Raw genomic sequence first — 12,416 nt, forward strand, 5'->3', positions numbered from 1 at the left:
TCAGGGACACTTGATATCTTGAACCAAAATTAGAATTTCAAAAAATTTCATAACTGCTGATTTCTTTCTTATGAAAACTTCAATCTCTAACATACTTATGGTCTTATCAGTTTTGCTTGATTGTTTATTTTTATCTTTTAATTTCAGACAAATCCCTGTAAGCACCCAATAATTTTCATGAGAGATGTGGAGTTTGAACATCTTCAATCTCTTTTGGAATTTATGTATGCTGGTGAAGTTAACATTTCACAAGCCGAGTTGCCAACTTTTTTGCGCACCGCTGAGTCTCTTCAAATTCGTGGCCTCACCGACTCCCAAAGCAATCAGCACAACAACGAAAAGGTAAACCATACGCTCCATATTAGAACATTATAATAGCATTGCTTGAAACATAATATACATTTTACAAGAATAATAATACATTGTTTAATTCGATGTCACTATGACTATTATTACAGATATGTATTATTTGTACTAATGGAATTCTGTTTATAGCATTCGAAGGCAAACAACATCAATGCATCAAATGGTCGTGGACTCGTATCTCCAAATTTTGATGATGAACGCAGTAAAACGCCGCCATCGTCAAGTCCTCCACCTTTGAAAAGGCTGTGTCAAAGAAGTGATTCACCTCAGAACTCTAGTCCAGCACCTGCAGTACCACCATGTGCCACCAGTACAACTCGCTCTCGACCGCTCATCGAACCTCAAGTTCAGCTCGACTGCTACAAAGACATGGATATTGTTGAGGTAAGACTTACCTGTTTTAGCCGATGAAAGATTATTAATCAACATGTAATTAATTCCTTTTTCTTGCTTAACTAGCCAAAAATCGAACTGCCCGAGTACGGAAGTGATGATGAATCGAAACAAGATCTCAATACGTTACCTGGAGGCTTTCTCAGTTTGGATGGTGGAATGGAAGTTTTACCTTCCTATCCACCAACGTATTCTGGTATGATAATTATATTTCTTTTTAGTACAATCTATGTGTGTGAAATTTTACTTATGTTTTATTTCAGAACTTTCTAAAGTATATTTGAATTTCACTTTTGATTTAAAAAGAGTTGCTTTTTCAAAATACGTTTTCTGAATAAAATATTTATACATTTATGCACAGTAGCATATGTTTACTAGATATTGAAGCAATTTTTATTCTGTAGGTAGTGGAATAGAAGGAGGAATGCCTGGGCCATCGCATGGAAATACGGAGCTTAATCAGGAGCAACAGGGTGAGTAACTTATTGATGTTTTTACTTTAGTAGTGCGAGCACCATTACAAACAGCAACAACCTAGCCGTTTACATCACAAGTATCGAATGTGAGTAGTTGAGAGAAACGAGGAGTGAATGACAAGAGAGGAAGAAAGAGCAAAAGTTAGAAAAGCAAGAACTGAGCAAAAGTGCGGTAGAGAGAGAAAGGTAGAAAGACGGAGAGAAAGAAAAATAGAGCGAGAGAGAGCGAGAGAGAGCGAGAGAGAGAGAGAGAGAGAGAGAGAGAGAGAGAGAGAGAGAGAGAGAAGAAGGAGAAAGCAATATCCTGACGGTTTGAAATGGTAAGCTCGTGTGTAGCTCGGTAGGTCTTGTGGTAGGCGTTAGGAGAGACATTTGACACTCGGAGGCTGCTTTGACGGGCACGAGTCCGTTGCAGAGTGCAGTTTGCAGCTATTAAATCAGCTGTGATGTATGAAAGATTAACTGAAGTTTAACCTCTAAATCACATAAAAAAATGAAAGATTAAAAAAGGATTTTTTATACATTAACCACAAAAACATTAACAAAAACATACATCATATGTGTACATAATCAGTGATCCCTGAGTCATCCCATGTTGCTTTTACATACTATACATACTTTCTGTTTTTTCATGCTTCCAATCACGCGTGTACGTTTTGTCAAACTTCTTCCAAAAGAGCACAGTACAATGCGTTAAATATTCCATCGACTTTGTTTAATGCTAACGAACGATCACTTTCAAGTTACATTTAACACCACACCTCTTGCATTTCTCTTAAAAAGGGCTGTCGTTTTTTAAATCATTAATGCATTATCTGCTTTTATCGTCTCAAAACTAATGTACACATTTCCCGTCTTCAAATAGATGCATCGTTCATTTATTAAATACTGTTGTGTAATTTTTTTCTGAAAATTAAAGAGACGCTTTTCTCATAATTGGCATCGATCTTATCGATCTTATTATGCCCGCAATAGAGTACTGCTATATCGAGAATAAATAATTATATGTACTTTAATTTTCGTGAATTCTCCAATTCGAATATTATTGATCAATCTGTTTTTGCAAAATTATTAGATGCAAAAATCATACATAAGAAATTTACTTTCTAAATCACATCGCGCTTACACTAAAAGGTTACTCAAAAAGAAAAAAAAACAACATTGGCTTTTTCAAAAATATTAGAAATTTAAAAGGAAAATAATAGAACACCCGTTTCATCGCCGTTTCTTATTACAAGGATATGGACAGGTGAACCTTTGAATGTTTAGTGCAATGCACTTGTACCTTACAAATTATGTACACAAAAATCCTTAGAAACCTTCAAACCAATGACTTAGAAGTACCACTAGACTACTGCACCTGCCTGTATCCTTACGGGAGAAAAGTGTCGTGCACTTAAGGAAGATTAGAAACTGATGGACACTTCTCTCCGCGAAAAAGAATAAAAAATGACGAGAGAAAACGCGAGCTGGTAAAGCCGGCAGGCAGCAAGCGCAATGACTGGGTGTAGTGCTAATAGGAGATCGTTCGCTGGTTGTTGCTGTCCTGTGGTGGGTGGTTATTATTCTCATTATTCTACTTTCTCTAATTTTTTTCTACTTTTTTTTTTGTTGTTGTTCGTTTCTTTAATTTTTGTTGTCTCATTGTAACTTTGTAAAGTCTCGCGTGCAATCAGAATTAAAAATAAAATAAAATGTGTATTCAAAATTATCATCAAATGCTAAAATTTATTCAGTGTTTGAAAAGCAAAATAATAATCTGAAATTTCACGCGTTTTGGTTGCTATTGCTGTGGTATCTCTTTATTTTTCTTTTTTTTTTCTTGTAATTCTTAATAAAAATTAACGTGCTATTGCTGTGGGCCTTTGCTATCGTCTCCTCGGTTAGAGCAAGATTGTGTGTGTGTTGCAGCTGACCTGCGTAAACTGCACTCGCTGGACCCGCGCCCCTGTCCTGTGTGCAACCGCATGTACAGTAACTTGTCCAACCTGCGGCAGCACATGCGCCTCATCCACAACCCCCAGAGTGTCACATGCCCTCTATGTAGCAAGCCGTTCAAGACCAAGCTGTACCTGAAGCGCCACCTGGTCAGCTTCCACGAGCTGAGTGTCGCCGACCGCCAGCGTCAAGAGGAGATCTACCACCAGCAGGCGGCCACCGGCGGCGGCACCAACAGCACCAGCACCAAGACCGGATCCGCCAGCGCGACGAACAACAACAACAGTAGCAGTGCAACGACGCCGGCCTCGCCGGAGAACGTCGGCAGTAGCGGCAAGCTGGTGCTTAGCCAGGGACTGAACGACGTGGTCGTTCACGACGACGGTCTCATGACCTCGGCCTCGAGCTCGAGCGCGACACCCGCTGCCTCTGCGGCTACTACTGTCGCGGTGACGACGGCATCCGAACAGCCGGCGCCGCAGCAGCAGCAGGGCGGCGCGCGCTTTCAGACCCAGGGTGATGGGCCTTACGCGCTCGAGCTCTCTCAGCTCGCGAAAACCAAGCCCAGAGGCTTCGACGGAGGCATGCTGCAATTCAACGCGACCTTTCACTAATAGAGCCTCCCCGTCTTTTTTTACACATTTTTTACACGATTCTGTCGTTTTCTTTCCGCTATCGCTACTGCGCCCTGAGTCTTTCCGCTGGATCAAGGGGTGACCGATGCTTATTGCTGATGGGTTGATTGAGTCGATCGAAGGTGCAATACAAACCGACGCTTCCATAAGGCGTTGCCGATGACGCGCAGGTCAATTTCATATATACAAGCAGAATGTACGCAACACTGAATAATAATGTGATTTATCCTTCCGTTGCGAGTTGACGAGGGAAGGAGCTTTAATATAATTATACGAGCAACCAATGTGATAATAGATAATTGTAAAATACACAAGACAATAGACAATTAGAGATGAACATATAACAGATTACAAGACTACTAAACATTCGATCGACTCAAGAGAACTCGGTGTTTTTATATTGTCGGAGCTAAAGAGCTGATCATCAATCCATTTCGACGATTCATGATGAACTCTTGAAGAACACAAGCCTCGGTCCCACCGATCCTGCGCAGAGATTCGTGGCGCCCAACTAGTTATATAGCGTTTATTTATTGTTTCGCTCAATTGCCCAGTATCTTCTTTGTGATATATATATATTTATATTATATACAATATTATATATTTGTACCGATGTCGTCGGACATCGACGCGTTATAGGTTATTTATTGCGTTACACTACTGTTAGTATTTTTTTTATCGCTATCCGTTTTTATCTACGTGTCGTATAGAGGTTTTAGCGAAGTGTGCAAGATTCGAAGTAGGAAACGTACGACGATTAATCAACAAACGCAAACAAATTTTACAAGACTAAGATAGTCAACTAATCGAAGTTTTTTAGGAGAATATGAATTAAAAAAAAACATACAAGGCTGATTCTATTTAACGATTAGGGCACACAGAATAATAATGAAAAAAAGTAAAACGAGCGCGTACCGTTCGCCCGTGCGATTCTGAACTTTGCTGTCGGAAGCGCACGCGCACTCGATACGTCGCACTGATGCACGCGGAAAAGTATATATATATATATGTATATATATATATATATATATATATATATATATATATATATATATATATATATATATATAAACAAAACAGGCACTCCCTCGCGTTTGCACCTTTGCCACACGTAACTTTAATTTTACACTAGGGGAAACTCGCGTTAACGCAGGTTTTAGTCGAGGAGGTGGTTATAACTATATAAGTAATGATAGTGATGAGAGTCGCAGGATAAACGACGTACATGTGCGTGTGTACATAGGATTAATAAGTGAAAGAGAGAAAAGCTAGTTTTTGCTCGTGTATTGGAGATGGTCCCGTGCCTGTTCGTCGTGCGCAAGATGAATTAAAAAAAAATACTAAGATGAAAATAATGATGAGGGGCTAAACAGAACGATGAAAGAGAGTAACGGAGGCGCACGATGAACAATAGTAACGAGGAAGTTTTACAAAACGACGGTGGAGCGGCCACCCCACCTCGTACCGGTTAAATACTTCTCTGCAACACACAGCCCGGATAAATAATAATAAACAAGACTTGTTGTTTCATTTGATGCTATACAGTGTTACACAGACTACAGATATTTACAACAATATTATATTCTTACAGAGGATTATATTTACTTTAATAATTATTGCAGATAATCGCGATGTGCAATTGAAACAATTGAATAGGCTCGTAATAACAATATATTTTTCACAATAATAAGGATGCGCGCGCAGATCATTCATCTGCTGCCCAAAACTATGCAGCCAATCGAATGCAAGCTCAACAGAGTGATAATATTTATTATTAAAATGATAAAAAAAAACAGTTATTGATCGAACAGTAAACAGTGAAAACCGTGATTGCAAACACAATGCAGCAGATTGAATTAGATAAATGAATGAAGAAAGGAAATAGAAAGCAGTAAAAAAAAATAATAAGAAACGATATTATAATAAATAAGGATGATGTGACTTCGCGTTGTGCGTGCGAGACTTGTCCATGCTGATCGAACGGTTCTCGGATCGAACGTCGAGACCGATTAGTTCCTAATACAGGGTTCTAGTAAGGTTTTTCTTCTCAACTTAACGTCGACGCGTCGGGAGAATCGCCAGCCGCTCTCTCATTCCTTTTCCACTTGCATGCCTTTATCTTGTACAGAGTTTTATACCGAAGAGGGTTCGTTGCAATAGACGAGAGTCGGCGAGACGTGCACGTTCGACTAAACGACGCGCTCGTCGACTCGATCAGAGCGATATGACCTGTTTAAATCTACTGTGCCAATAGGATATACCAGTTATTAAGCCTCAATACATTTCTCTCGCAGATCTTATCGTTGTCGATTGTATACGGATATTGTTGTGCCGCGTCGATTGAGTTTGTTTTTTCTCGGTTTTTTGTTGACTACATAACATATGGTGCTCTTAATTGTTGTGGTATGATCCTCGTTGCTGACCGCCGTAGTTTATACATGTCGGGCTTGAAAAGCTCGATCGATAATCTTTAATAGACGCAATATTATACAGATGATACAAAATATAGGAATAATTTAGTCAGTTGAACTGAACGCAGGATTGATAATAGTTTATTTTGAGAATGAGGGTCACACCATAACAGCGTTATATAACTGCTACAATTCAGTTTGATACTGAACAATAGAATAATAGAATAACTTCAAGCAAATGTATGTTTTATACTGCGGTAAATTTGAAACAGGGTCAGATCGCACACTACTAGTACAACACTGTTAAAGTTGTCTCTTACATATTAAACTGTTAACTCGTATTGTAAGCGTTTTTGTGAGGCTGTACGAACACGGAGCGCGCGCGTTCCTCACGTGGACGTCGCGGCTCGCGTGTTACCTTTCGGATTGTTATTTCTATCATAGCCCGAATCGATGGGTCTTATGCTAGAGCAATTTTTACTGCAACGCAGCGACACAAAAACGTTTGCCATCCTATATACAATGTTTATTTGAAATAACACGGGTTTCTTTGCCGGTTGAACATAAGACGATAGATTTATATATACTTCATGAAACCTGTAAAATAAGCACACGCACGTACACACAAGGCAAATCTGTAGCGTTCTCCCGTCGCGTCGCTCACGACAGACTTTCTCAGCCCACTCACTCGCAATAGTGATTTCATTGACGACATATGTGCCTCGTTATTACACAGAAGTAACGTATATATATATTTATATAAATAATAGGCCGAGACAGAGCAGAACCTGAAACCGGTGTTTTGCGTTGCCACGATGATGATATACTGTACTACTACTACGGGTTCGTTTTTTAAATATGAATGCATATATTCACCACTGCGAATAATAGCGTAATAAATAAATGAGCAAACATACACACACACAGGAATGAATACCGCTAGGTCGATCAGCATGGACTAACGACGATAAAATAAAGTAAAAGAAAATAATTAAAATAAAGTAATTAGCAACGCGAAAGTCCGCCAAACGCAATTTCCATAGCCATAGTACCACGCAGTACAACTCAGGATTTTTTATATTATATTTTACAGATGACAATAGTTTCGTATATTTAACAGATTAAAGCTAATGCAACAAACACAGGCAGGAAACCGCATGGATTCGTCGCCACGCGCCTCTCGAGTCCGTTGCATTCAGCAGTGACCATCCGTCAGAGAGATCTGTAACGAAGCCACAATCTCTTGGACTTTTGTATACATATTTAAGCTAAAAAAACGGTATATGTAACCAACGGCTTCGTTGCAGGCTCTCGCGGGTGGATCTCGCAGCTCGCATCATGGCCAACGATTGGCGCGCGTGCGCGAATCGCGCGGCCATTTTTTCACCGCAGATTAAAACAAACAAAACAGGCTCAATACCTCAACAGAACTAACAATCAAATGAAAGCAGATTAATAGGATGAAAAAAAAATAATAAGAAACTTTTAATGCAAAACCGCAAAGCAGCTTTATATATTACCGAGAACTAATGCGATATATTTACGTATATGAATCTAGAGTTTTTGTAAAACAATAGTAAAGGGAAAAAATGAAAAACAAGACGCCCGGTCGATAAATCATAAAAATGAACACGTTGCCCGCGGTCGCGGCGCAACGACTGCGTTCGCGCACCGCGTCCCTCACCTCAGTATACATTTAACACTTAAAGACAAAGGAAAATAGGAAAACTGTTGCAACATTCACACACTATAACAAACAATCGGATTTTTCATCGCTACAGTTTAGAAATAGTAAGCATACGAATATAAACACTTAAGTATATACACACACACAAACACACACAACCACATATTTCTACGCAGTTGTATACACCCATATACGATAATGCAAATGGGGTTCATTTTGTATTATATATGTCTCTGTTACTACGTTGATAAGGGATTTCTGTAATAATGCACACAGCGTGTTTCGTTGAACTTCTCGACCCCCGCCCCACGACCCTCCGGTTTTTCTCGACCCCCCCCCCCTACGTATACGCGTATAATAATTATATAACACACCGTTGTATACGTATAAATCGTTGAGACCGCGACGATGACTCTTAGTATTATTATTATTTCCCAGTTATGTACGTTAAATCGACGACGAACAATAGTGAACGATGGATGCCCAGCGTGTAAAAGCAGACAATTTTTACAATGAATACCGATAATAGGCTTAGATTATAAATGTTGCATATCATATTAATATACATAATTGTTATACGTTTACGCCAGACAGGCGTCGACACAATGGACTAAACGCTCGGGTTCCGCTCTCGTAGTCTCGTCGATCAGGATAATTCGACAAGCTTCGCATTTTGTACCTCTTCATAATCGCGGCTTTGCGAGAAAATACTGATGACCGTATGGGTAATTGGATCTAGCAAGAGTTATACATTGAAAATTTGCTGTCGAGCGCACGATTATCATTCCAGCTCAACAAGCTTCTTTTTATCTTTTCCAAGCGTCGTATGTGGACGTGTCTTCCTGTACAACGTTTACATGGACTTTTTTTCAGTAGTGCCAACGTTTTTCCGTCCTTTGCACAAATCTCACTGCGGTAATAATCGCTGTAATACAGTACAGTCGATTGAATAGAATCCAACGAAGCAAAGCATAAAGTACTTCATTGTCATAGCGAGAACTTTATACGGCTTCGCTTTATACACCTTTCGTAAATTATGAAAAACGAGACTACGATTTGGCGTCCGAGCGTCGCCCCCCTCTTATTCCCCGTATTACGTACATGAAGCGAGAGAGTGAGAAAGACAGCAAACGCGCGATACGCTCCGACACATACAAAGCATAATAGTGCAGTTTATAAATATGACACTAGCGCACACATAAAAGACACGTATACACTTAAGAGAAGATTTAAGTTTGATCTCAAGAGAGGATAGAGGAGAATGGACGTGGACTACTTTTACAAATGATATTTGCGATACGAGCGTTTCGGTTTTGATTAGACATTTTTTGTTTTTGTTGACGGTTTGAAAATTGCTCTGTGTCAAGGTCTTATTATTTCTGCGGATTGTCATTTTCTACATTTTTATAGTATTGTTCACGCAGCTGCTTGTATTATTAAAAACTGATCCACGAGTCCCCTGCTTGAGATGCATAAAATTCGAGCGCGTGTGCCAGCACTCGCAAACAGACCTAATTACTAGATTGCGTTGCTAAGAAGAACAAATTTCACATGGGCACTGACGCGAAAGTCGAACAAATAATTCGGTTCGTTTAATTAACCACATCCATACAGTTGCGTAAGTGTATACTCACGAAGCTTTCAATTGACGTTGTTATTTATTCACCGGACAACTCGCGAAAGCACGAAGCAAATATTCAAATAGTTTGCGAAGTTTCGCGTGCGTGCATTTGCAAATATTGTCTCATCTCTGTATAAATTGTTTATTGCGATTATTATTCATGAACTCCATATTTTTACTCTTGAATCACGCGTCGATCGTAAGTTACTCACTGACTCTACATTTTTATAATTATTAATTATTCTCAAAGTGTCATTGACACAGTTTACCAAAGCGCAGCGGCTGCGTGAAAAAAAATCATCGCAATGATCAACTGGTTTGTAAAGCATTTTCCTTCTTGTGTATAAACGATCGCATAAAACACTCGTACACTCAGACAGTCATACACACACAGACTCATGACAACAGCGCAATAACACAAATAAACTCGATCGCTGCGTACTCGAGGTTATATCGCGCGCGCGCACAAAGCCGAGTAAAGCGCGAATCCTTGTATACAGGCTGAACTTCGCTGGGCATTAAACCGGTTAACCTAGTTATTATATCCTCCGCAACACTTATGACGAGTGTCGCGCGTATTAAAATAGAAGAAAAATAAAATACACACACAAACACACATACCCATACAGATACGGGAGGAGAGCGCGCTGCGGTTATATGCTCTTCTCCTCACGGATATTTCCTTTTCTCGCAGTCACAAGCAAGTGCATTATGTACTGTACAGCGACGCAGGCCCCGAAAGCCGCGCACCATCCGCGTTGATTTTATTTCTTCGTTGCGGTACGGCCTCGAGAGACTCTCCTTCTTTTCCACTGGACGATGACGAATCTTCAGGTGGAAAGAACCGGCGTGTCCTCTCGGAGTCGACCACGTCGTGTCCCCTTTCTCCTTACGCGGTCACCTTTGAATCTTTGTTTTTGTTTCTATTGATTTGCATAATTCCATCTCCTGCCGATTATTATATATGAATAACAACATTCACATACATGGCAAGATATAACGGATTTCCAATGAAGTGAGACCGACGTCGCGAGTTTTATCTAAACAATGAAATTCACGGGAAATTGCAAAAAACTCAACAAAACAAACCAAAACCAAAAAAAAGATAACTAAAAGCTAAATACAAAAATGATACGAGCGCATGGCGCTGCAAGTAAAAAATAAAGATGACGAAACGAAAGCGATTTTATCGATGGCTGGAGGCAAAATTTCTTTTCTTCGCAATCACAGTTTGGGATACATTGTTGGCGCATCGTGAGCAAAGGCCACGCAACCTTTTTGCATAAACCTTCCGTTCGGATAAACCTTTTTGTGAAACGATACAGTTAGATGAAGTAGAGGAAGATGAAAATAACAAAGCAAAAAAAAAACTTGAGAACTGAGAAAAGTGTTATTGGAGAGATGTTAGGGATCGTGTAATCTTTCGGCATCAAAAGTTTGTATCATACGATTTTGTATAAAAAAAAACAGAGTGAACAAATCGTAAATTTGTAAAATTTACATATTATTTTGTTTGGATGTTGAAAAAAAAGAGTATGAGCGCTCGTATTTTTGAATAACCGAAATTTTCGACGCGATTATGAATAGTAAAAAAGGGCGCTCAAGGGAGAAAGAAAGTTTGTAAATTTGTAAAATTTACGCGTGAAAAAAAACATTGTTTTGTTTGCTTCGGATAAAGCTAGCGTTTGTATACCTTTAGGCGATTATGACGTTATTTCGAACGAAAAAGGAAGAAAAATAATAGAATGACAGTAGAGTGAGGAGAGAAAAATAAACCCAGGTAACACTTTTCTCCGCGAATGAGCGACGACTAAAAAAAGGAAACCAACACCTGGAGATATCCACCAAAAAAAAAAAGAAAAAAAATGATCGGTACGTTCGTTTGTGTCCTGTAAATATGTAAATTTAACTTATAAGCATTTATATTTCCGCGCAAGCAGCAGTAGCGCCGAGGGCCGCTTCTTCTCATATATATATATATAAACGAGGCGGCTTTCCCGGTTTCGCGATTCGCTCTCAACATACAGTTACATTAATACAAAGCAAAAAGCAACTATATGGTATAGAAGCGCGTCACGTGTCTCGAAGTCACGTAGACTGTATGAGAGAAGCGAGGCAAAACATATAAGTACTAACAAACAAACAAAAAAAACCTATAAAAATATGATAGAAAATGCACTTTAAATCCGCCGAATAAATATTATATATATATATATATATATATATATATATATATATATATAGTTATAAAGCGCAATATGATATATATAGACGGCGGCGCGTCTCTTGAAGTCTTATTCGGACAAGGACGGTGTAGTGAAAGTATATTTTTTTAAAAATTGAGCCTCCCCCTTTAGGCCTATACCCGTTCAAAAACGTTTGAGAGATAAAAAAAGAATAAAAAAAAAACTATCGACCGAAAAGCTTACGAGATAAACGCGCGCGTGTTGGATTTTTGGCTGAACGTCGACGAGCGTCCAATTCTGGTTACATCGGACGCGTCGGAAAAAAAATTTTTCTCACTTTCTAGTCACTTTTTTACGAAAAAGAAAAATGAAGTAAGCACATAATATAGCAGAGCTTTTTCTCGGTCCGTCCCCCGCTTCCGGTTTTCTATGAGCTTTTTCGGCAAATCACGTGAGCATTTTATACGGCGGGGGGACGATTAGTTTTCGGTTCTGTAAGCTTCTTACGCGTCAAGGGATCGTCCGTACAAAATTTACCATTAATATCGTCACAGCTTTCTTTGGACTTTGTCGTGGACCGTATATAATATTGAAAAAACAAAATTACAGTTTCACAGTCTCTAGTCATTATCTCTGTAATAACGTTTAATAAGGTGTTGATCGTTTAGTTGAATTTTCTGGATATAATCCACCGAAAATCCGC

General features: G+C 39.2%; 1 protein-coding gene across 4 annotated transcripts in view; it reads left to right on the plus strand.

The window, feature by feature from the left end:
• LOC103317653 (protein abrupt) overlaps nt 1-12,416 on the plus strand; it is a 62,832-nt gene that overhangs the window by 2,958 nt on the left and 47,458 nt on the right. For 2 of the 4 annotated variants that reach the window (XM_031922974.2, XM_031922975.2), the window contains exons 2-5: nt 148-342; nt 496-750; nt 826-955; nt 1,164-1,232. In XM_031922974.2, the coding sequence (XP_031778834.1) occupies nt 148-342; nt 496-750; nt 826-955; nt 1,164-1,232 (649 nt within the window). Of the gene's footprint in view, nt 1-147; nt 343-495; nt 751-825; nt 956-1,163; nt 1,233-3,146; nt 4,685-12,416 lie in introns of those variants that run through there. The other 2 variants (XM_032596612.1, XM_031922976.2) reach the window with 2 other exon arrangements.

This window comes from Nasonia vitripennis, chromosome 2, assembly GCF_009193385.2.
Source record: "Nasonia vitripennis strain AsymCx chromosome 2, Nvit_psr_1.1, whole genome shotgun sequence".
In the NCBI taxonomy this organism is placed as follows: Eukaryota; Metazoa; Arthropoda; class Insecta; order Hymenoptera; family Pteromalidae; genus Nasonia; species Nasonia vitripennis.